General features: G+C 43.8%; 1 protein-coding gene and 1 long non-coding RNA gene across 2 annotated transcripts in view; one reads left to right on the forward strand and one right to left on the reverse strand.

Moving 5' to 3' along the window:
- The window catches only part of LOC149458424 (uncharacterized), a 32818-nt gene extending 14820 nt beyond the window's left edge, over window positions 1–17998 (forward strand). The window contains exon 3 of the long non-coding RNA XR_016313462.1: window positions 17253–17998. This is a non-coding gene — a long non-coding RNA (uncharacterized LOC149458424). The remainder of the gene's footprint in view (window positions 1–17252) is intronic.
- Window positions 1–26251, reverse strand: part of GMPR (guanosine monophosphate reductase) — a 105938-nt gene that overhangs the window by 63568 nt on the left and 16119 nt on the right. Inside the window, exons 3-4 of the mRNA XM_089682291.1 lie at window positions 23231–23314; window positions 15845–16018 (exon numbers count right to left, since the gene is read on the reverse strand). Coding sequence (XP_089538417.1) covers window positions 15845–16018; window positions 23231–23314 — 258 coding nt within the window. The remainder of the gene's footprint in view (window positions 1–15844; window positions 16019–23230; window positions 23315–26251) is intronic.

Raw genomic sequence — 26251 nt, forward strand, 5'->3', positions numbered from 1 at the left:
GACACCAACAATGGGGCCCAATTACACCAATGATAAAGCAAAATTCCTCCAAATGACACCAAAGATGGGTCATTGTTTACTCCAACTGATGTTGGGAAATTTTCTACTCCCAAAGGTCACAGTGCGGCCCCTCTAAAGTCTTAAGGACAGTAAACTGGCCCTTTGTTTAAAACATTTGGAAACCCCTGCTGTACATCAATAAGCATAATGCGCAAGCAAAAAGGTAGCTTATTTATTTGCATGGGCTGCCAATGCACCACAACTGATCAGAAAAACTCCTGCACTCATTTTACCGATACAGTGCACGATAACATACAGTAGAGAGCCAGCAGTTGTTTTGGTGTGCTGCAACACAGCTGCATCAGAGGTAATTTTTTTAGTGCGTTTTGGTGCAATTTTAAAAAATATCACTACAATGAGATAATTAATGGTGTGCTTCTGTGCCTTGTGATAATGAACCTGAATGTAAAGTAAGAACAACAGAGTTAGAATCATCTCTTACTCATTCAAATGTAATTTAATATACATTTAATACAGAATCCACCCTTTATATTTAGTTGGTTATGTACGCTTGATCTATTTCTAACAGTGTGATTTTTTTTTTTGGTAAATTAGAATTGAAGGCTATACCCAACTAATCTTAAAAATGCTCCCTCCCGCTTCCTAACACCTATGCCAACTTACCTGTGTAAGAAAGATGTATATACTTACCTATTGTAAGCCCACTACAGTCTAGTCATGTGATTTCCCATGTATCAGCCGTCAGCAGCAACAGGGGAGAGGAGAGAGCACTTGACAATGACTGACCTGAGTAAGAAAGATGTATAAACTTACCTATTTTCAGGCTGCTCTGGTCTGATTACATGATCCCCCTGTCTTAGCCAGTAGCAGCTGCAGGGGAAAGGAGGGAGTGCCGACAACAGCTTGGCCATAGGAGCCAATGGGTGATGCCACCATTCTCAGGCATTAGCAATCATTGTCAAGTGCTCTCTCCTCTCCCCTGTTGCTGTTACTGGCTGATACAGGGGAAATCACATGACCAGACTGTAGCAGCCTTAAAGTAGGTAAGCATATACATCTCTCTTACACAGGTTAGTCAGTATAGGTGTTAGGAGGGGAAAGAAGCATATTTAAGATTAGTTAGGTATAGCCTGGAATTCCACTTCAACAGATAAATTCTTAGACAAACTCAAATGTTATTAAACTTAAAATGAACATCTGGTCAGGCCATGGACATTCAAGGATTTGCAAATTCCTAACAAGTAGCAAAGGAGCTTTACAAGAAGATTTTACTGACCTGTATATCTTCAGGCACTGTGGAAAAATTCATCCTCAACGTTCTCAGCAAAAGTACAGAAACCCTCTCTGCAGCCAACTTATCCAGCAGTGATTTGGTGGCCTTATAGAATTCTTGTCTCCAATGGTGTAAATATAAAGCAGGAATTCTCGGAGGGGGAGCAGAGTGAATTGAGCTGGTGGAGGCTCTTTGACTTGAGCAATTTCTTGCACAAAACAGATTCCAGCAGCAAGAATCAGCAGTATATGCACACAGCTGGGGCAGCACAGCCTGCGCAAAGTAATGATAGGCTAAGAGGAACCATTGCTGTTCAAATATTTCTGCACAACTAGTGGTTAGCTGCAGTTAAAAAAGTTGCAGTTACATCCAGAGTTGCTCATCCATCCCTAACTACAGGTAACCACTGGTTGTGCAGAAATATATGAACAACGGCAGTTCAGCCTGCACAAAGCAATGATAGGCTGTCGCTGTTTGCATGTATCCGCACAACCAGTGGTTACCTGCAGTTAAAAAAGTTGAAGTCACATCCAGAATTGCTCATCCATCCCTAACTGCAGGTAATCACTGGTTGTGCAGATACATGCAAACAGGAACAACCTGTCATTGCTTTGTGAAGGCTGAATTGCCGTTGTTCAAATATTTCTGCACAACCAGTGGTCACAGCTGCAAGAATCCACTGATTCTTGCCACTGGAATCCTCCATGTGCACATTATTGCCCCATTTGAAGGAAGCCTTATAGAATGACTTCAGTACTTCTGCTCTGAACTTTAACCACTTGCCCTCCTGAGGATTTACCCCCATTCATGACCAGGCCATTTTTTGCGTTACTGCGCTGCGTTACTTTAACTGACAATTGCATGGTCATGCAATTCTGCACTCAAATGAAATTTACGTCCTTTTTTCCCCACAAATTGAGCTTTCTTTCAGTGGTATTTGATCGCCTGTGCGGTTTTTATTTTTTGCTCTATAAGCAAAAAAAACCAACAATTTTGAGAGAAAAACAATATTTTGGACTTTTTGCCATTAAACATGTCCGGTAAAGAATTTAATTTAGACATAAATTTAGGCCAAAATATATTCCGCGACATGTCTTTGCTAAAAAAAAAAATCTCAATATGTTTAAATTAATTGGTTTACATGAAAAGGTATATTGTTTACAAATGGCAGTATAGATAATGGATTTTTTTTCCCTACTAGTAATGGTGGCGATCAGCGACTTTTAGCGGGACTGACACTGGGGGGACATTCTGACACTGGGAGGAGCTAACTCTGTGTCACTGATATCTCCAGTGACACCAATACAATGATCAGTGCTAAAAAAAAGCACTGACAGTGTACTAATGGCACTGGGCAGGAAGGGGTTAATGTGAGGGGCGATCAAAGGGTTAACTGTGTGTCTTTTACTAGGGGGCGGGGGTGTGTTCTTCACTGTAATCACACTGATCGGGATGGCTGTACTGTGCACAGCCATTCTGAGCAGTGTGCTTGAGCTGACAGGGAGGAATATTGTTTGTAAACAAAACAATCTTCCTCCCCGCCAGAGGTATTCGTGAATGGAGCTTGCATGCGCCCCCTACCCGGAAATGCAAAATCATGTACATATACGTGATTTTGCACACAGTGTCCACCCTGTAGCAGTATATCTGCTATAGGGAGGTCCTTAAGCGATTAAGAATTAATTGCTCCACAGTGCCACTGCTATAGATGTGAAGGAGGGCTTGTTTTAAAGTTTGTTTACTGGTTGATAAGAATATGTAAATATTGAAAGGTCCCTAGCCTATCCACAGGTTCACTTTAAATTCAATACCAAATGAGGATGTCTAAGCATATACTAGCCAACTAAGTATAAAAAGGTAAAAGAAAACAACAAAATAAAGGGTAGTTTTGTATTAAATAAATCAGTTTACATTTTTATAGGTAAGAGATGATTCTATCTTTATGTCTATTACTTTATATTATGTTTTTACAAATTTAATGTACTTTGACTGAATGTGCCAATGACTAATATTTAAGTTTATTGTATAAAGTCATGGGAGATGTTGAGTCAAGATGTGTCAATGGGTGTGAGCAACCCTGAAGCCATTTTTGGGATGAGTGAGTTCAAACATACAGTGTAAATTCACATTTTGTTAGCTCAAAAACCTGTTGTATTTTATCTACTTTCATGCTACTAATTTACAGTATATTTAAACCTTAAATATTCCATGAGTAGCAGCTGTGGATTAGGATGAAGTAAGCAGACATTTTATTGTGAACACAAGTCAACATGAGTAACCTACATGATATATTAAAAACTGGGCATGGCAAGCAGAGAAAATCAGCTAAAGAATTGTGAAAAAGGAATAGGCAGGCGAGGAGACCAGCACATTTAAATAAAAAAAAGGCTTTCACTGTAAAGTTCACCTCCTCTCCAGTGCTGTCCCTCTCAGACTCATTGTTCTGCAAACCTATGAAGTGTCCTCGTGTAGGTTGGATGACAACTAGTGTCAGGAAGGTCATGCTAATAGACGTGTTTGCTCTTCTGGACGGACTTCCGTGCACAGTCTAGTACATGTTCCCTCCTGTGCTCTCAGAAATTGGGCACATGCTAATGCACATGCGCATCTGCACGCGCACATTGGTGCTCATACTTGTATTCATGCATGCAGGCGCATGCGTGCAGGTTCATACTCATGCGAATATTCATGCACGCAGGCGCACATGTGACAGATGCTGGTGCCAAATGGCCTATTTAAACTGGGTTACTGTTCTGGATAAGTGCTGCTTTGTCTTCAGCTCCTGTGCTTCCGGTGTTCCTGTGATCTTGTATCTTGATTTCAATTGCTGACCCGGGTTGTCCTGACTACCCCTTGAACTCTGCCTGCACTGACCTCGGCTTGTCCTCTGACCTTCGTCTCTGCCTGCTCCATTGGCTTCTGTTCTGCTGATCAGCTTCCAGACCTGGCTTTTACCTACACCACACTTCTGCCTGTGCCTTGTACCTGATCTGTCCTGATGCTGTATGACCCAGCCTGTCTTATTCCAGTACTTGCCTGCCACCACTGGTACCTGCCTACCACTCTGCTGATCCTGCCGATCTACTGTCTGCTACCATCCGCTGTCTTATCTGCCCACTGTTGCCAGTATCGGTCTTCTTTAGTCTGCTGCCCATCTGCCTGCCAGTCTGCCTGCCTCATTGAAGACCCCTGATGACTTCACCTGACCAGCCGGTGTGTACACCTCCTCTGCTGCTAGCAAGACTTACAGGTACTCATACCACTCTGCACTCCTGAGCCTTCTGTTTACACTATCAGGGGCCCCGAGTCAGAGGTATAAGAGAGACCTTCCTCATCATATCAGGCTCTGCTACCAAGTATCTGATACCTTGTATCATCCAACCCACTGTCTGGGCTCACAGTACTCCTAGACAGCACATTGCTTACACGCCATTTTGTAAGCGCTGCACAATCCAGGAGTAGGGACCGCTAGAGGAAAGAAGAAGGTCTTCTGAGCTCTGACTTCCTTTTTAATATATTAGAGACAAAAGAGAACACCCAAGATATAGGTAGGTCAAAAAACATTTAATAGGTAGTGGATGCAAGAGAGCATCCAGCATCCCTGTAGTTTGCCTGGCCTGGCAAGAGAAGCAATTGGAATAAAAAGGCCAATGAGGCCCAAACTCTACATACATGCAGCTCAGTATAGCCTTTCAACCCTGGCAGCTGGGAGAAGGTTGGTGTTTGTTAAAAACACTAAGAGGTGCATTAGTACAGTAAACATATGGAGCACCTGAATATGAAAAGTGCTAAAAGCAATAATCTTAGTGGTTACTGTATGAAAAACCTTGTGTGTTTATAAATTACCAGAAGAAGCAAACATACTATATTATTTTATACTAAAGAGTTTATAAAGGTTTTTTTCTTTCTAAAATAACAAACATGTTATACTATACAGTGGTATTACACAGAGTGGCCCCGAACCTCCTCTTCTGGGGTCCCCTGCCAGCACTGTAAGCTCCTCCTCTTCTTTATATGCCCCCGTAGCAAGCCACTTGCAATAGGGGTACACTTTCAGGCTCAATCCTGAGCCAGGTTGTGTGAGTTTATTGACACACACAGTGAGGGTTAGCCCTTCCCCCTGCTCTTTGCTCACAGGATTTGATTGACAGCTGGAGGAGCCAATGGCGAGAGAGCCACTGCAGACAGGCACAGCAATGTATCAAGAAAGGACTCAGGTAAGTATGCAGAGTTGTGAAGGGGTGGTACAAACACTGGGACACTTTTTACCCTAACGCAGGGAATGCATTTTAGGTAAAAAATGTCTAGCCTTTTGAACCACTAAATAAAAAATGACATACAGTAGGTAATGTCTCTTTAAGCTAATAAATACAGCTAAAGTAACCAGAGCTTTCTACAAAATAACAAGTTGGTATTTATCTCCGCTCTCTGTGAAAACCTCAAATTATAGCTATCACTTGGAATATAGCCAATCCAGCAATATTTCTATTATTATTTACTGAAACCCATTTAGCATTTCCCAAAAATTTTATTTTATAAAAGCTTTTAGTGGTAATTTCTCATAGTTCATAGTGAGTTGTTTTTTAGTAATGCATCTCCAACGCTGACACATTTGTATTGTTATCTATGGTGCTATTACAATGTAATATTTGTTAATAGGTACACGTCAACTTATGTCCTAATTCCATTAAAACAGCATCATAATAGTAATATATACATGGCTAATTTCTGTTGCTGTAATGTAAAGTTATTTTCAAATCTGGCTAAAAATCTTTAAAGAAATTCCAAATAGCGGGGCAGCTATTGCTCACAGTCTTTACAGTGGGCCTGGCATCTAGTAAATTTAAAAGTGAACAGCCTTTGCATACATTATGGAAAAATAAACACTTAGCTAAGACAAACCATCGAACAGATTTTATTAAAAGTGCTAACAAGTCCCACAAAAGAAGGAATTCCTCAAATTTATTTTGACTTAGTCCATCATAAAAACATTTCACCGCTTAGGGCTTATCTGCACTGGTGTTAGAGGAGCCTGAATCACCCTCTGGTTGCATTTTATAAGCCAGTTCCCATGCTAGGGGACCTGCATGCTGTCAGGGCAGGAGCTGAGGAACGGACAGGCAGGCCTAACAATGTAACGCACTGGCTGACGACAACCACCACCCACAGACCGAAGTCCCTCAGGGCGCGGAGTCTAAGTCCCAGGCTGCCCTTCACCAGGTGGGGATGGACTTGACGCAGCCTGGAACCAGGTCGCGGCCCCCGAGACACCTCAGCTGCGGTAATGGCCGCCGCCAATGGCGTGTAGCTGGTGGAAGAGACAAAAGAGTAGTCAGACAAGCCGGGGTCAACAACAACAGGACAAAACAGTACAGGACAGCAGACGAGAATCACAGGTCACGAGCCGGGTTCAGCAACAGAGGGTCAGATCAAAGGAGAATACAAAGAATAGTCAAGTAACAAGCCGAATCAGATACCAGGAGAGTAACGAGAGTCAGAACAGAGTAATAGCAACACAAAGACACAAGACACAAGTGCAAAGAGCATGTGCGGGCCTCAGGCTTATATGTCATCAGCCACACCCCTCTGGGGGATGGACCACAGAAACCTGAAGGCATAAAAGGATTCCCATCATGCACAGCAGAATCCAAGATGGACGCCAGCACATGGAGTAACATAACCTCAGGGAAAAGGTAGGACCTTGACAGTACCTCCTCCTCAAGGGCCCCTCCCCCTCCGCGGCTCAATAAAAGGTTTCTGAGGAAAGCGGGTATGAAAAGCGCGGAGGAGGGCAGGAGCATGGACATCCGCGGAAGGAACCCAGAAACGCTCCTCGGGACCATAACCGCGCCAATGAACCAGGAACTGTAATCGACCGCGCACCAATCGAGAGTCCAGGATCCGGCTCACCTCATACTCCTCATGACCGTCAACCCGGACAGGATGGGGCCGAGGAAGAGAGGTAGTGAAGCGATTGCAGATCAGAGGTTTCAACAGGGAAACATGAAAGATATTGGAGATCCGCATCCCAGACGGAAGGGCAAGGGCATAGGCCACTTAGATTCACTTTGCGGAGAATGCGGAAAGGACCGACAAAACGGGGAGCTAGTTTGGGTGTGGGCACCCGAAGATTGAGGTTGCGAGTAGACAACCACACCCGATCGCCGACCTGGTATGAAGGAGCGGGCAACCGTCTGCGATCAGCCTGGAACTTCTGGCGCTGAGCTGAGTCCCTCAAGGCCCTCTGGATCTGCCCCTATGAAGAACGCAGGGCAGCAAGATGGTTCTCCACAGCCGGAATGTCCTGTGGTGAGAACCTCTCAGGTAATATCGCGGGTTGGAACCCATAGTTGGCCATGAAGGGAGATTATGGAGGTATAAGTGAGATTGGCTCAGAGTCCTCCCTGGACAACTCAGAGTATTGCCGTGATAACGCATCAGCCCTGACATTCTTGGAACCAGGCAAATATGAAACTACATAGTTGAAGCGTGACAAGAACAGAGCCCATCTGGCCTGGCGGGGTGTCAATCTCTTGGCCTCCGAAAGATAAGTCAGGTTCTTGTGATCGGTAAGAATGAGGACCGGAACCGCGGAGCCCTCGAGCAGGTGCCTCCATTCCTTGAGAGCCAGAATGATGACCAACAACTCCCGATCTCCAATCTGGTAGTTGCACTCAGCCGAGGAAAGCTTCCTGGAGTAGAACCCACAGGGAAGTAGGGGTCCATCGGGCGACCGACGCTGAGACAGGAGAGCCCCTACTCCCGTCTCGGAAGCATCAACTTCGAGGACGAAGGGCAACCCAGGATTGGGATGCGAAAGAATCGGAGCCGAAGCAAAGGCAGCTTTCAGAGCCTCGAAAGCTATGATGGCCTCGGATGGCCACTCGTAAGGGTTACTCCCCTTCTTGGTTAGGTCAGAGAGAGGCTTTGCCAATGTGGAGAAGTTCCTGATGAACTTTCGATAGTAGTTGGCAAAACCCAGAAAGCGCTGAATGGGCCGAAGACCATTGAGACGAGGCCAATGCAGAACCGCCTCAACCTTCTGAGGGTCCATGGAAAATCCCTCCGCGGAAATTATGTAGCCCAAAAAGGCAACCTGGGATCGATGGAACTCGCACTTCTCGAGTTTACAAAAGAGTCCGTTCTCACGCAATCGTTGCAGCACCTGCTTGACATCCTGGACATGGGACTCCATGGAGGTAGAGTAAACCAAGATGTCATCCAGGTAAACCACTACGCACTGCTGCAACAAATCACGAAGGACATCGTTTATGAATTCCTGAAAAACCGCGGGCGCGTTACACAATCCGAAGGGCATCACCAGGTATTCGTAGTGCCCGGTTCTGGTGTTAAACGCGGTCTTCCACTCATCCCCCTGTCTGATCCGTACGAGGTTGTACGCCGCCCTAAGGTCGAGTTTGGTAAAGACTGTTGCTCCCTTAAGGCGGTCGAACAACTCAGAAATCAAAGGAATTGGATATGCATTTTTAATGGTAATCCGATTGAGACCCCTATAATCGATGCAGGGCCTCAATTCCCCACCTTTCTTCTTTACGAAAAAAAAGCCCGCTCCTGCTGGGGAAGTAGACTTACGAATGTGCCCCCGGGAAAGCGCATCCACAACGTACTCCTCCATGGCCTTATTCTCCGCAACCGAGAGAGGGTACACCCTACCACGTGGAGGAGTGGCCCTGGGTTGCAAGGATATGGCGCAGTCGTAAGGACGATGCGGTGGTAAGGTACCCGCGCGTACCTTATCAAACACGTCCCGGTACTCCCCATAGTCGGTGGGCAACGCAGAGTCCGAGGAGGCACACAATACCTTAACCGGCCCCCGGATGCACCCGGCCCCACACTGTGGAGACCATGAGAGAATCTCGGCTGTTTGCCAATTGAAGGTTGGATTGTGCCTCTGGAGCCAGGGATACCCCAAAACCACCGAATAGTGTGGGGAAGAAATCACCTGAAAACAGGCCAACTCCCTGTGAACAGCCCCAATGGCTACCTCTATTGGCAGAGTCTCGTGGGTAACCTGCGGCGGTTGCAGGGGCCTGCCATCTATTGCTTCGAGAACCAATGGGACAGCACGAGCCTGCAGGGGAATGGAGTGCTGTGCAGCAAACGAGCTGTCCAAGAACAACCCACCGGCCCCAGAGTCTACCAACGCCTGGGCCGTCACCGAGCCCCCCGTCCAAGAAAGGACCACGGTGATCAGTGGCTTATCCTTGCGGAACGCCGGGGACGAGGAAACTCCACCCAAGATCTGTCCCCGACATGATCTCAGGTGCGAGCGTTTCCCGGACGGACCGGACAAGACTGCCGAAAGTGCCCACCGAGGCCACAGTACAGGCAGCGACCCTCCCGACGCCGAGCGGCCCGCTCCCCCTCGGAAAGGCGAGCAAACCCCAGCTGCAAGGGTTCCCCACCTGACAAGCTATCCCCAGGAGGCGTGGGAGGAGAGGGAGGAACGGGTGGGACAGAAAACGCAGGTGCCAGTCGATTGGAAGGCCTCCGCAGGCGTTCCTTGAGTGAAGGCCTCTCCCTGAGCCTGGTGTCAATCAGGATCAGGAAAGAGATGAGCTCCTCCAACACCACAGGCAGTTCCTTAGCTGCAATCTCGTCCTTCAATGTGTCAGAAAGACCATGGGAAAACGCAGCCACCAGAGCCTCATTGTTCCAACCGACCTCTGCCGCCAGGGTACGAAACTCTATAGCGTACTCGGCCACGGTCCGTGAACCCTGATGCATGGTCATGAGCAGCTTGGCCGCCGAGGCGGAACGAGCCGGTATGTCGAATACCCTACGGAAGGCATTGACAAAACCGGAAAAATCTTGAATCACCGGGTCGTTCCTCTCCCATAAGGGATTTGCCCAGGCCAAGGCCTTGTCTGAGAGTAGTGAAATTAGGAACCCCACCTTTGACCTCTCAGACGGAAAGGCGTGGGGTATTAATTCAAAATAAATACCCACCTGGTTGAGGAACCCACGACACTGACTCGGCTCACCCCCAAAGCGCTGTGGAAGAGGGGCAGAACCAGTCATACCTCTGGGCGCCGCTGATGCAGCCGTCGAGGTGGTGGACGCAATAGGTGGAGAAGCAGCGGGAGAGACCACCAGAGCAACTACCGGCCTAATAGCACCAGGAGCAAGGTGTGCAGTGCGTGTAAGCAGAGTTTGCAACGCCTGAGCGAACTGATCCAACAGGTGATCCTGTTGATCGAGTCTGGCGACTAGTATTGGGAGCGAAGGCGTGCCAAACCCCAGCTGCATGGGTTCCCCACCTGACAAGCTATCCCCAGGAGGCGTGGGAGGAGAGGGAGGAACGGGTGGGACAGAAAACGCAGGTGCCAGTCGATTGGAAGGCCTCCGCAGGCGTTCCTTGAGTGAAGGCCTCTCCCTGAGCCTGGTGTCAATCAGGATCAGGAAAGAGATGAGCTCCTCCAACACCACAGGCAGTTCCTTAGCTGCAATCTCGTCCTTCAATGTGTCAGAAAGACCATGGGAAAACGCAGCCACCAGAGCCTCATTGTTCCAACCGACCTCTGCCGCCAGGGTACGAAACTCTATAGCGTACTCGGCCACGGTCCGTGAACCCTGATGCATGGTCATGAGCAGCTTGGCCGCCGAGGCGGAACGAGCCGGTATGTCGAATACCCTACGGAAGGCATTGACAAAACCGGAAAAATCTTGAATCACCGGGTCGTTCCTCTCCCATAAGGGATTTGCCCAGGCCAAGGCCTTGTCTGAGAGTAGTGAAATTAGGAACCCCACCTTTGACCTCTCAGACGGAAAGGCGTGGGGTATTAATTCAAAATAAATACCCACCTGGTTGAGGAACCCACGACACTGACTCGGCTCACCCCCAAAGCGCTGTGGAAGAGGGGCAGAACCAGTCATACCTCTGGGCGCCGCTGATGCAGCCGTCGAGGTGGTGGACGCAATAGGTGGAGAAGCAGCGGGAGAGACCACCAGAGCAACTACCGGCCTAATAGCACCAGGAGCAAGGTGTGCAGTGCGTGTAAGCAGAGTTTGCAACGCCTGAGCGAACTGATCCAACAGGTGATCCTGTTGATCGAGTCTGGCGACTAGTATTGGGAGCGAAGGCGTGCCTGCACCATCAGGGTTCATGGCACTTGTGTAATGTCAGGGCAGGAGCTGAGGAACGGACAGGCAGGCCTAACAATGTAACGCACTGGCTGACGACAACCACCACCCACAGACCGAAGTCCCTCAGGGCGCGGAGTCTAAGTCCCAGGCTGCCCTTCACCAGGGCCCCTGATGGTGGGGATGGACTTGACGCAGCCTGGATCCAGGTCACGGCCCCCGAGACACCTCAGCTGCGGTAATGGCCGCCGCCAATGGCGTGTAGCTGGTGGAAGAGACAAAAGAGTAGTCAGACAAGCCGGGGTCAACAACAACAGGACAAAACAGTACAGGACAGCAGACGAGAATCACAGGTCACGAGCCGGGTTCAGCAACAGAGGGTCAGATCAAAGGAGAATACAAAGAATAGTCAAGTAACAAGCCGAATCAGATACCAGGAGAGTAACGAGAGTCAGAACAGAGTAATAGCAACACAAAGACACAAGACACAAGTGCAAAGAGCATGTGCGGGCCACAGGCTTATATGTCATCAGCCACACCCCTCTGGGGGATGGACCACAGAAACCTGAAGGCATAAAAGGATTCCCATCATGCACAGCAGAATCCAAGATGGACACCAGCACATGGAGTAACATAACCTCAGGGAAAAGGTAGGACCTTGACACATGCACAACCTTCAGTCAAGAGGAGTGGAGACCTACCTTGTGCTCTGACTCACACTACACAGCCACAAGGCCTTTGGCAAGGGGAATACACCACTACAATGCAACGGAGATGTCTAAGAACCCCAACACAGTGGTTCCAGACTGGGTCTGTCGGAGGCTGACTACCCACCAAACCTAAATACAATGAGGTCACAGGTTTCTCTGGTGCATGGTCCAGAAAGGAGACCCGTCAGCACTTCCAGGTGAGCTGACACTACTGACCACCACCAATCCCCTGCCTGTTTCCACACCTACCCCTTTTTTTCCAGGTAAAGGCAACTAGATTGACAATGCTCAGTGTGCTACTTGCTGGAACTTTTCTTTACTCTGGTTACTTGGTTCTATGACCAATGGTTGATTCTATATAGTTCTATGCCCACTCCAGGGTTCTAATTCTTTCAACGTGCTCCAGCTTCCTGTAGTTATGTACATATAGTTACATAGTTAGTCTGGCTGAAAAAAAGCCAAAAGTCCATCCACAGCTTGGCATTGCATGCAGTTATTAAGCTTGTGATCTACCAAAACTCCCAAATCCTTCTCCACCATTGATTCCCCCAGTTGTACTCTCCCTAGTATGTATGATGCATGCATATTCTTAGCCCCCAAGTGCATACCTTACATTATCATTATTAAACCTCATTTGCCACATAGTTGCCCAATTAAACAGTGCATTGCTTGTAAGTTGGAGACATCCTGAAAGGACGTTTTTCCACTGCACAGCTTGGTGTCATCTGCAAAGACTGAAATGGTATTTTTAATCCTAGACCCTATATCGTTTATAAATATATTAAAAACTTAGGGTCCCAACACTGAACCCTGGGGTACACCACTGACAACCCTAGACCATTCAGAGTATGAATCATTAACCACTATTCTCTGAATATGGTCTTTTAGCCAGTTTTCTATCCATTTACATATGGATTTTTCCAAGCCCGTAGACTGTACCTTACACATTAGCCGGGTGTGAGGAACTGTGTCAAACACTTTTGTAAAATCCAAGTATACCATATCCACTGCCACCCAAGCTTTTGCTCACCTCCTCACAAAAAGAAATCAGATTTCTTTGACAACTTCTGTCTTTCATGAATCCATGCTGTTTGTTGCTTAAAATATTTTTTCCAGCAAGAACTCATCTATGTGGTTTTTTATTAAACTCTCCAGTATCTTCCCAACTATAGAAGTTAAACTAGCAGGTCTATAATTACTTGGTAAAGATTTTGATCCCTTTTTAAATATTGGCACCACATTGGCCTTACGCCAATCCAGTGGTACTATCCCAGTCATTAAAGAGTCCAAAAAAATTAGAAACGATGGCTTTGAAATGACAGAGCTCAATGTTTTAAGGACCCGTGGGTGTATGCCATCCGGTCCAGGTGCTTTATTCACCTTTATTCTGTCTAAATATTTTTGGATAATATCAATTGTGAGCCAATGTGGATCATCTGGAGCTCTGTCAATACCATGCCCATTATGGACAAGAGCTCCCCCCATGCTTGTATACACAGAGCTGAAGAAGGTATTTAATACATTTTCCTTCTCTTTGTCCCCAGTCACCCACTCTAGCTTATTTTATAAAGGGCCTACATGCTAAGACCTTTTTACTATTAATATATTTGAAGAATTTTTGGGGGTTGGTCCTGCTATCTTTTGCAATCTGTTGTTTGTTTTCAATTTTTGCGGCCTTTATTTCCTTTTTGCATATTCTGTTATATGCTTTGTAATGTTTAATTGATGATAGCGTTCCTTCATTTTTATATTTAATAAAAGCTCTTTTCTTATTATCTATATATCTATATTTACCAGCAAACCATGAATCTTGAAATAGAGTCCAAAGATTTTATGCAATAATGATTATATGACTGTAACCAGACTGAAAGGAGGCAGGGGTTTGTCAGACATTCTACTTTACTATAAAGCCCTGCATCTTGCTCATGTTGTTAGTTGGCGTATCCAGAATAAGTTTAAATTGTGGAAGGAGATAAATCAGGGCATTTTCTTGTTCTGTTGTTCTGTGTTCCATGGATGTTGCCTTATATATTCCATCCCTTGTTGCACATTTGATGATAGGGGCTACATTGAAGGTCATGGTTTCGACCTTTCCTTTATTGGTCTCCCTCTTCTGTGATACCCTTTCTGAGAAACTTAGAGACTCTAAGATGCAAGCAAATTTCAGCTCTTACATTTCCTCCATACCTACTGAAATGTGAGACTGAGATGGGTATGACTTGCTCCCCTACTCAAACTGAAAGAGTGAATACATTTCAAGAGAAGGGATACAAAATATTCCCATGATGATACCAGGTTCACGCAGTTTTCTATAGAATTTTTCTGCAAACATCCAAGCTGTGTTGGTATTGCATCTCTAAGGAGATGCAAATATTTTGGAGGTGGCCGAAGGTTTGCTCATTTTGGGAGAGGGTCAGACAGTTTGTGCTCCAGATTACATCGGTGGATCTGGGCCATCAAGGCATAAGCTATTTACTACACTTGAATAAGATACTGCTTACCTGATATACTGTAAGTTTTCATTAACAATCCACCTCCTAAATGGTGCCAAGGCATGCATTCCAGGCCCTTTGGAAGCAGCCGACTACCCCCCCAGTCTGGCCAAAGTGCGGCTGGCCAAAATAAATGATATTAGGGACATGGAAAGCCTAACAGTTTCTCTACACAACAGAGAAGAACATTTTCATAATACTTGGTACTCTCGGATGGCTCTTATATGCTCCTCTGTGTACCAAAAGCTGTTATGCCCTTCTGAGTAAAGCTGCCTTACTATACATGAGGAATACCCCATGGCTTGTCCTCCAGGATCGGATTAGAAAGTGCACCTATAGGACAACTGCAAAGTGTGCACAACTGACATATAATAGTCTGGGGTCTCTTGCCCCTGGTGTCCCTTTTGAAGAGGGAAAAACTAAATGGCACCCCAGACCCAACATGGGCACCAAAGGGGTCTTACAAATATTTTTTTTGCACAAAAAATTTTGTACTGTTATTTTCCATGATACATTTTTCATCAATGCTCTGATGAAAAAAACACATTCAAATGCACTACAGCATATTATAAATGTATGCTTTAATTTTAAATTATATAGAATACATTTTTAAAGACAGCAGTGTAAATTAGCCCTAACTAATAAAATGCTAAACTCCTCTGAGCTAAAGTATTTATTCTGCACCTGTGCTGGTACTCAAGTTGAACTGTTTCACCCCTGAATTCTACAACAGTTTATCCACCCTGGGTCTAGGCATGTAGCAACTTAACCCAATCACTAGAGTGGATTGATTTATTGATTAATTTATATTAAACGGAATAAAGGTATGTTGTACTTTGCACGTCTTTGTGTCATTAGCAAAAAGACATACCCTAAACACCAAACCTTCAGTTATATCAATTACAAACAGATTAAATACAACAGGACCTATTACAGGGCCTCATGGTACACCAACAGTGACTGGTATCTGTTCCAAATAAACCCTTTTACAACAACACTCTGATATCTATCCTGATAATTGAACAGCCTCTACTTCTTTAGTATGTCAACCAAACTGTCTACCACAATCTATTTTACCCCCGTAATCATCAATACTGAATTATATTAGAAACACATAACACGGCCAATCATCAGATTTTTAACTTTAAAGGAAACACAGAATCCAGGTCTTGGTATACAAATGTGGGCTTTTGTGTAGAGAAACCCTAAGAAATACATGCAATAGTTTGGATCAAACAACTTACCATAATCGTATGGTTTGGAAATTTGTCATGGACAGTCTTCACAAATTCTACAAAGTGTTCTGAATAACCATTTGCTACATCCAGACAAATGTATCTGATAAGAGGAATGGCTTCCAGGATGCTGCTTAGTTTATCCAGGTCTGCTTGACTACTCCCAGAGCTGGCTGCTACATGCTGCAAGAGAACCACATTAAGACAGTAAACAAAAAGGAGAAAGAGAACAGGGAAATAGCCCACTATACCCAACAAGAAACACTAGTTTCCCAAAGAATGTTAGTGCCATAAAATTTAGAAAGTGGTCTCATGGGATTGCAAACCACTGGAACCCTTTTACTTTAAAGTGATATTAAAGTTTTTTTTTTCAACAAACACACAGAGACTTATACAGAGTAGCCCTGATCCTCTTCTTCTGGGGTCCCCCACCAGCTCTCCCCCCCCCCATCCCACCAAGTGCCCCCATAGCAAGCTGCCTGCTATTTGGGCACTTGTGCGTGCTCGCTCCAGAGCCCTGCTCTGTGCGTCTCATCACAGGCTCTAATTGACAGCAGTGGGAGCCAATGGCTCCTGCTCCTGTATTTGAGTCAATCAGGAGCAAGAGAGCTGAGAGAGGCTCAGCTCTCGTGCACATCACTGGATCAAGATCAGGCTCAGGTATGTATTGGGGGTGGGGGGCTACAGGGGTAGCTGCATGCAGAAGGTTTTTTGCCTTACGTCAAACGCAGTAAGGTTACAAAGCAGTAAAATAAAAAAAAACCCATAAGCCTTTAAAGCCACTTTAAGTTTAAGTTGAGTTTCAAAGCAGTTTTAAACCTAAAAAGCAAACGTAACATATTGCAGCTGATTGATTCTTAGGTGTGATGGCTGCATTCATTTCTTTGGTTTTCTTTCCTTTATTTTCACCTGCTGATCTGGCAAGTAATCTGCTGTTTTTCAGCAGAATAAGCTCTCCTGAAAATGCTGCAGTTAGAGGCTGGAGACAAACCATTTCCCAATGAAATGGGTGCTTACAATGATCAGCTTCTATTTATTCATGCCAAACATTTATCCCCCCCCTCTAAACAAAAATGTTGCTGTAACTGCAGTGTTAGCTGAAGTTTGGCTTCAATTTGTTAGTGTATCTAAATCTGCTAGTACATCTAACACTCCTCTCCCCCCAGAATGCTGCTGTTCCAAAGGTGCCTCCTGTGCTCCTTCATCCAAAGTGGAGGCGCTCTAATACAGTAAGTGTGTTACTGGCCAGATCACCAAGTGAAAACAGAGGGGAAAAAAAACGAATCCAGCCACCACATCTAATGATTGACAAGCAGAAATATATTACACTTATTATAGGTTTAATACAATGTTATCGTTGTTTCTAGGCAGTTTCTTGTACTTGGCTGTTTTTGGTTCTCCCTTTTGTCTTTTTCAGGTCACCCTTGTTAGCTGTCTCTCGGCAGAAAATCACCTAACAGCGGTCACCAGGTAGAACTGTCAGTCTCCTATCAGTTCAGATTGACCCTGGACTTTCAGAAGGAAAACCTGGCAAGCAATCATGAATCCAACTCACCGTTAAATATTTTTTCTTCTGAGGCTCCTGTTAGCAGATCAATCTTCAATCAAGCTAAGCTGTCCTGCCCTCCCTTCCTTAGTCATGAATATTTCTTGTTGGGGGTATTGTCATCCACATTTGTGGGTGGACACTGTGGTTAAATGCTTTAATGGACTGGTTACATTTAGCTGGAGTCTTGGTGACAGAGCTTTTGGTGTTTAGTAATTTATTTTAAAAGTTTTGGTGTGTTTATTAAGTATTAAAGTTTTGGTCTTGTTGTTAACTTTTATTATTTTATTATTTTGTTTTATTAACTTTCTTTTTGGGTTGCTGTTTTTGTTGTTTGGGTGCCTTGTGTGCTATGCCATCCCATGTATCCTAACTATACGACTGCACAGGGAGGTATAACATATTGTTCTATATGAATGGTATGGCATATTTACTGTATACTATCCACACTACTAAATGTACTTATTCAGTTGTCTATATAAATATTAAAAGACATTATAAACCTTCCTAAATGCAACATGTATTTTTCACCTGCAAAAGATGTGTATTGATCTTGTAGCTTCATGGTGTCATTTGTTGCCTTGTAGGCACAGCCTATAGTAAAGTATATCTTCACATTCCAGTGTCAGAAGTTTCTGTTTGTGTTCAAACATGAGGCATGCGGCATGGGACTTTAAATATTCCATGCTTTAAAGCAACGGTCTCCGAAAATTTCTAAACAAAGGGCCAGTTTACTGTTCTTCAGTTTTTAGGGGGGCTGGAGTGGCCAGTGGAAATAAAAAATGCCCCAGTGTCAGTGGGTGTAAACAATGTCTCGGGCTTGAAGAAGGAATAGTGCCCCATTATTGGTATTAGTGGGAGGAATAGTGCCCTATGATTGGTATCAGTGGGAGGCATAGTGCATAACTGTTTATATCAGTGGAAGAAAAAATGCCCCATTGCTGGTGTCAGTGAGAGATATGATTCCCCACTGTTGATGTCATTGGAAGGAATGGTGCCTACTTGTTGGTGTTAATGGGAGGAATAGTGCCCCAAGAGCCAGGAAAAGGCAACCAAAGAGCCGCATTTGGTCCACGGGCCGCAATTTGGAGACCCCTGCTTTAAAGGTTAATGCATGACCTCTGTCTGTAGTCTAAGAACTGACATTTCCTGAGAAGAAACTACACATCCCACAATCCCTGGACCTCTCAGTTAAATGCGCCCTAACCAGGGGCGGACTGACAACTCATGGGGCCCCCAGGCAATAGGGGATCATGGGGCCCCTGTGTCCTTGCCCAAACTCAAAAAAGCCTATGAAAAAGGTACCAGGGGCATCTCATGGGGCCCCCTACTGACCCCGGACCCTCGGGCAGTGCCCGAGTTTCCAAATGGTCAGTCTGCCCCTGACCCTACACACAATAATTAGATCTGACAAAGACAGAGCATTTAACAAAGAGCTCAACTTGCTGGAATAGACGTGTTTTCATCACATTAGCACTCCCATGTTTGTGATGCAACACAGAAAAATGGCAAGGCAAGGATCGGACACTGTGCGTCCCGGAACAAGAAGTTGCCGGTCTCTCTTCTGAATAGGGACTGGCTACCTGCCGCAATAGATGAATATTGAGGAATCAGTCAGCCATGATACTACAAACTGAAACCACAGCACGTGAGCCCATCATTACAAGGTAAGGCAAACACAGGAAATATAACTACAACAATAGCTAGTTAACACAACAAAAGCATTTGAAAATGTACAATGCCTTTAAGCCTGGGTTCACACTGATGCGGTGCGGAAATCACAGCGTTTTCTGTGAGAATTCCGCACCGCATCAGAACTGCACCCCGTTCATGCGAACCGTTGCGGGTGTGTATGTTAAGTTAACAACACCCTGAAATCAGTCCGCAAAACGCGGTGCGATGTGCAGAATCGGATCACATGGGTGTGAATACCCATGCGATCCGATTCTAGTGTGGACCAAAAAAAGGCTCCTGCACCTTTTTGGTGTGGATGAGGTGCGATTTGCCATACAAAATGTATGGCTCAAATCGCACCGTTCAGAATTCACATGTGATTTGCACAGGAATGTGGCGGTTCCTGTGCAAATCACATGCGATATGCCGCACCGCATATATGTGAACCTAGCCTAAGGGTGAAGGAAACACCTCTTTTAATGCTACAGATTTATATGGAAGGAGTGCTGTTGAGTGGTTCATGAATGAAATGTTGTACAATATGTCAGCCACGTTGTTCTATCGATAGACTGGGTCAAAAGACCAGCTAGTTTCCTATGAAGCTGTTGGCTCATAACAAATTCCTATAGAGATTAACCTTATTTAACAAATACCACGCAACGGAGCTTACTCATACTTCATACGTAGGAATACATCCTAAAATACCTAGTAGACACAGCAGGATCTGTCCTACAGGAGAAATAGTGACAAGCAAAATTATGACTAAAACAGGAAACTGTCTGTTAAGAAAAAGTAAATAACTGACTCTTTTTTTAGCAGCATTCAGAAATTCCAGTTGAAATAATACAAAAATAAACTGTAAAGTAGCATTCATCTGATACTAATGGCTTCCTACCAGACACTGGAAACACCAACAAACAGTGATTTAATAACTTCTTACTCACTATTTATTTTATACCCAGTTTTAAGTATAAGTATCAGCTGAACAGATCTCAAAACTTTTGCAGTCTGTGCTTTCACCTTTTGTAACGTTACGTGTTCAGGGCAGAGGCGGACTGACCATTGGAGCACTCGGGCACTTCCCGAGGGCCCGGGGTCAGTAGGGGGCCCCATGAAATGCCCCTGGTACCTTTCATTGGCTTTTTCATAGGCTTTTTTGGGTGTGGGCAAGGACACAGGGGCCACATGATCCCCTATTGCCCAAGGGCCCCATGAGTTGTCAGTCCGCCCCTGGTTCAGGGTATAATATGTAACATGTTACTGTTGCAGCAGCCCCCGCACCCCCTGGAGAGCCCTCGTTGTGACAGCGGGCCAGGGATCCTCTCCCTGCACCCGCTGTCACAATTTTAAAAAACTTGGCATTCATTCATAGAGTTCTGTGAATGGGAGAAGTACCGACAGCCCTTGCTGCTGACGACTTGTAGTTCTCAATGAACTACGAGGGCGCTGTTGAACTCTCTAGGTAGTTCATTGATTCTTCCTGTCAATCAGTAACTGCCTGCCTGTATGTCTGCAGGAGACTGAGAGTGCACCCGCGATCTGCTGAATGCAAGTGCAATGCTTTGCAGGCTCCTAGTAAAAAAAAAAATAAATGTTCATCTTTTTACCTGCAAAAAGATGCGCATTTATTATTTTTGTTTACAAAGTTGAGCTTATCTTTTAAAGGAGGTGCATAGTTTTTTCTATGTTTTTCCAACACTAATGTTTTTCACATATAAAAGTGAATGCTCCTAACCATACCCCAGATGACGTCAGATATGACGAAACACATAGGGTGGAGCCGAAGTTTGTGATGTCATCACGCACCTCAAGACCAGGAAGAAGCCCAACTAACCCACTGGACTGGTGGATACAATATGATTTTACATTTTTACTTTGTGAGTATTTAGTACATTTTAAAAAACTTTATCTTGCGGTTTTACACTATGTGGTTCCTTTGGCTCTTCTCTTACCATATGGTGGAGTCTTGAAGGAGGATGCTTGGCTGATGGAGTAGTCGGGCCTTGAGGTGGCTCATACTATCCATTGTGGGACCTTACAGGTATAGATGCGATCTTGACTCTTTTACTTCTAGAGCCAATTTATTCTGGTAAGTGTGTTTGATAGAGCATGTGGTGATGGATTACTGTGGTGGTATATCACATGAAGAATCACTGCAATCTGTGGATTTTCATTTTTTGTCACTTTTGGAGTTCTTTATTTTTATGGACTCACTTATATGATTTGTTTTTGGTGAAAGTCATTTATTGAATTAGTGCAGCACTTTTATTTACTTTTATATGGGTCATTTTGTATCGATTGATGTGCTAGCAGCTTTACTAGTCCTCTGAGCATGATTTCTTTTCTATTTGTTTTGAATGCTGCAAACAATGCATGCCAATGTTCTAGAAAACAATAAATAAATTGTGCAGCACTTAAATAACTGAAGCACAATTTATTTATTGCTTCTTGGAAGTTTTTATCACTTTGGTGCTTGCAGCTGCAATTTACAGAGACTGGTGTGCAAATCTTATTGAATACTGAATGTTTTAAAAACCTTGCCTTCATGTATATTTTGTATTTATGTATGTACCTGAGGGCAGACATTTTTGTTCCATTAAATAGGCAGGCTGTGGTTTGCAGACCTACACAACAAATAATTCAGCGTTACTCATATTCCCATTGCAATTCTATAAAATATAAATGGGTCAGATCACTAAGGCTAGGTTCACACTGCCACAACTTGGGATCCGACTTGTGAGACCCCCAAGTCACATGACATGTGAAATCCCATGTTGGTCAATGAGAGCTGTCTTAATTAGCACAACAGAAGTTGCTCTGACTTTAGAAAAGGTTCCTGTACTACTTCAAGGTGACTTCTATCTGATTTGTGCCCATATACTTTAATGGAAGCTGCCTCCAAGTTGGATGCTTATCTATATTGATGTAATTTGGTTCCAACATTACAGGAAGATTACCCAGGCAAACTTGCATGGCATGAAACTTGCATCAAAGTCACCAGCAAAACACTAGGAAGTTGCCTGTACAACTTTCAGGTTGCAGTAGTTTTAACCAAGCCTAAGACATAGAACTAAGTAGAAAAACTGATCTGTATGTATGGTACATAAAAGCAGCTATCCTCACATACAAAATTGTAAAACTATATGAAATGTGAATACACATTAACAAGATTATTTACATTAAGCTGCTCACATTTACATGTTAACAACAAATAGTTGCAAAAATAAGCTTCACTTTAAAACGCATTAAAATATACCTAAACTTTAGAACAAAAATGCAATTTATTGCAGCTTATCAGTTCTAAGATGTGTTGGCTGCAATAGATTTCTTGATTTTTTTTCAGGTCAAGTACATTTTGTGCAAGTACAGATCTTGTTAAAAAAAAAAACAGTATTCTTGTCGCTTGTGAATTGAACTACAATCCCAAACAATGTTAGCTGCCTTTCAAACAATCCTTTAATAGGGATGTTCTAATGATGATGCAATAATGGAGATGAAGAAAAAAGGTTAGATTTTTAGTCCAAATCAAAAGAGATGCCTAGGGTGACAGTGTTGCTCCCGCATAGATTCAGTGGAGTGTAGCCACCCTATTTGAAAATAAAGAGAAAACAGACAAAAATATGTAAATGATGCAGCCACCAAGTCCAAGGACCAATAAGCTGCAATATGTAAAATCTTGTTTTTTTGGGGGGTTTAGATACACTTTAAGGTTTTTCATTTGTTTACTGAATCTATAGGCAGGTTACTGGACCTTTGCTAGAAGGAACTAAAATGTGTCTGTCACTTGCAGTTTGATTGTATTTCTTTAACATGAACAATGAAAATGTAGTCTTGTAAAGTGCACCAATCAGAAATAATTATTTTCTGCTTTATTTAATTTTTCCAATCGGGACACTTTAAACATTTCAGCAAACAACTCAACAATGCAATCAGCCTGAAAAGAAATCCACCTATAGTCAGTATTGCCTCAAACATCTCATGAAACTATGATATTTCTGATATATTGGAAGTGGAAAATGATTGAATGTGAATTATACAAGAAAGAATGTATTTTTTCAAACTGTGCTAGAAAGGTGACCATTTGGTATGTCGCCTGTTTTATTTAGAATTATTTTTATCACACAATTATTTTTTTAAACATATACAGTATACATTGATCATGAGTATAATTGTACCTCGAGACATTCTGGGTACGTGGAGGCAAATTTCTTCCAGTCTTCCAAAGAGTAATGCTTGTGAATTGCAGTAAACAGTGTATGCTAAAAGACAAATGGGGAACAATAAGCACAGCATGTTGACAGTTAAACATCAAGCAGTCAAATATGCTAAAATATGTGAACTACTGCAAAGAAAAGTAAATAAAGTATAGGAATTCAGCTACCTGAATCTCAGGGCTGTATTTTCTAGAGCAGGCAAATGCATGGGAATCAGAAAATAAATTGTTTTTCATAGATACAGTTCCCACTAATGCCTTGGAAGTGTTAGAAAAAATGTTCTGAGTGCTGAATTTTGGGTGTGCCAACCTGCAGTTTGCCATTGGCATCAATTCAATAGGCATCTTTTTTTCCACAATGCAATGTAACGTCACATTGTAAACACAATGGGGTTGATTTACTAAAGGCAAATAGACTGTGCACTTTGCAAAGTGCAGTTGCTCCAGAAGTTAGTAAATTATGTAAAACTTTACTTTGCAAAGAATACCCAATCACATGCAAGGAAATTAAAAAAACATAATTTTTGCTTACACATGACTGGATGATGGAAGTCAGCAGAGCTTCTGCTCATTTACTAAGCTCTTGAGAAATTGCACTTGCAGAGTGTAAATACACTTTGCAAAGTGCACAGACTATCTGATTTAATAAATCAATCCCAATATGGTTTCTGGAGAGACTAAAACCTTAAAGTATATGTGAACCCTCACCTTGTAAAACAACCCATTTAGTTTCAAATAGAAATAAAAGTCAAAACATTTGTGTATAGATTTCAAAATATTATAAATACCTTTTTCCCCTTTTTTTAGTGATCAAATACCCTCTGTTCTCTGCTAAGGAGCTGGGGGAGAAGAAGCAGAGGCATACTGGTCTTTCCAGTTAATTGCTGTGCGGGGGGGGGGGGGTTTGTGTCAGGACGAGTCTGATTATTGGACAGCATGGCTAGATAACTGACTACGGTGTGCTCTTATGCCTACTGTGGTCGGTTTCCAAAAGGAAAGCAGGGAGACTGGCAGGAGCACCAGGGATTTCACACAAAGGAATCAATACAATGCAAACAGGATACTTTTTCATACAAGCACATGGTACAGCAGGCACATATCAGGAATATGAAATTTTGGGTTTACATATTCGTTAACTGTAGGGAGTCTGATGCGTTTGCATAGATACTAGATAGCTGACCTAGTATGAAGTGTATAAAAAAGATGGGCACCAATAAATGTATTTTGCCATGTGGATGTTTGCACAGCTGTCAAATTGGGGGCAGAGGCTGTGTCTGTGCAGCTGCTGCATCCAATTGACATGAATGAGGCTGCCTGGATGGGGATACACAGAATGCCTGTGCATCCCTCTGCAGGTAAACACAGCCCTCTCATGGTTCTACATTTAAGTATGTCTGTGTGAACGAGGCCCTACTCTTTACTTCTTTAATTCTATCCCTGAGGTAGATACAGCCTCACAGCACTGCCTTCTGTTCATTCATAACAGTAAAAGGTAACTTAGTGCTGCAGTGCTGTGTGACTCACCTGCCGGTTCTGCGTTTGTTTACAAGCAGCCGCACACAGCTCATATAGCACTTTAGGCTGCAAGATCTTTTACCATTATGAATGGACAGGGAATGATCCTGAAAGTGCTGATTGTTCATTGATAAATAAAAGGTGAATTCCGCCATGTGGTGCTATGCAATCCACCTGCTGGAGCTTGTATATTGATAAGCAGCTACAGAGAGGTTACACAGCACCGCAGGCTGTATGATCTGTTGTGAATTGGTCTCCAAAGCAGTCCAATGCTACCCCTGCTTTCAATTACAAATCTGTCTCTTTTTTAGCAGTGTGGTCAAACAGTGGCTGAAACTGTCATACACTTGATTCCCAATTCGAATATATAACAGCTTAACAGAACATCAGAAGTTGTTTTTTTTCACACATGCTCTGAATAAACCATGGCCATGTTGGGGGGGGGGGGCGTGATAATTCACATGTGTACATAAATTTCAGCTTGAGCTTTGTGCTCTGTAAACATCAGACTTTTTAACATCAAGCAAATCAAGTTGCTATAAAATGTAACATGGAACCTAAATATCCACCTGATGGTTTTATAGAAAATGACAATATTAATATTCAATATTTGTAATTAATAAACTCTGCGCCCCTGGATGGTGTTTTTGTATTTATATGGTATAGCTGCTGAGCACCATCTATTGCCCAATAGACAGTAGAAACCAACAGATTTAATAAGGCCTGGTTCTGCGCTATACAATACAATCCATGTGGGCAGCACAGTGGCCAAATGGTTAGCACTTCCACCTGGCAGTACTAGGGTCGTTGGTTCAAATCCCAACCATGGTTCCACCTGCCTGGAGTTTGCACGTTATCCCTGTGCCTGCATGGGTATCCTCCCACACCCCAAAGACATGCTGGAGGGTAAATTGGCTCCTGTGTAAATTGGCCCTAGTATGTGTATGAATGTAAGTTAGGGACCTTAGATTGTACGCCCCTTGAGGGTTGGGGACTGATGTGAATATACAATATATATATGTAAAGTGCTGTGTAAGTTGACAGTGCAACATAAGTACCTGAAATAAAATAAATAATCTATACATTGTGTGAAACATGCAATTTCTATTACACCTTACCCTAAAGTGCTTAATGCCAGTGCAATTATCAACCACTTCCCATCTGGCCCATGTACATAAACGGCCAGACAGGAGCAGTGCCGAAGCGGGTCACCGTTTATAAATGGCCCCCGCATTCACTGCCTGTGCGCGGAACCGTGATCTGGTGCTCACTGTGTCCGGAGGACACAGCGGAACACCAATCACTGTATGGGACCTCTGTGTGAGGTTCAGATTCATGTGATCCCTGATTGGCCAATCAGTGATCACATGTATAGTAGTAAACAAGATGTCACTTCTGACATCATTGCTTACTACGTGTGAAATCTGTGAATGATCAGAGGTCACATGGTACAAAGCTATTCATAACA

This window comes from Staurois parvus, unplaced genomic scaffold, assembly GCF_062004578.1.
Source record: "Staurois parvus isolate SC_StPar_1 unplaced genomic scaffold, SC_StPar_1.0 ptg000287l, whole genome shotgun sequence".
NCBI classification, from domain to species: domain Eukaryota; kingdom Metazoa; phylum Chordata; class Amphibia; order Anura; family Ranidae; genus Staurois; species Staurois parvus.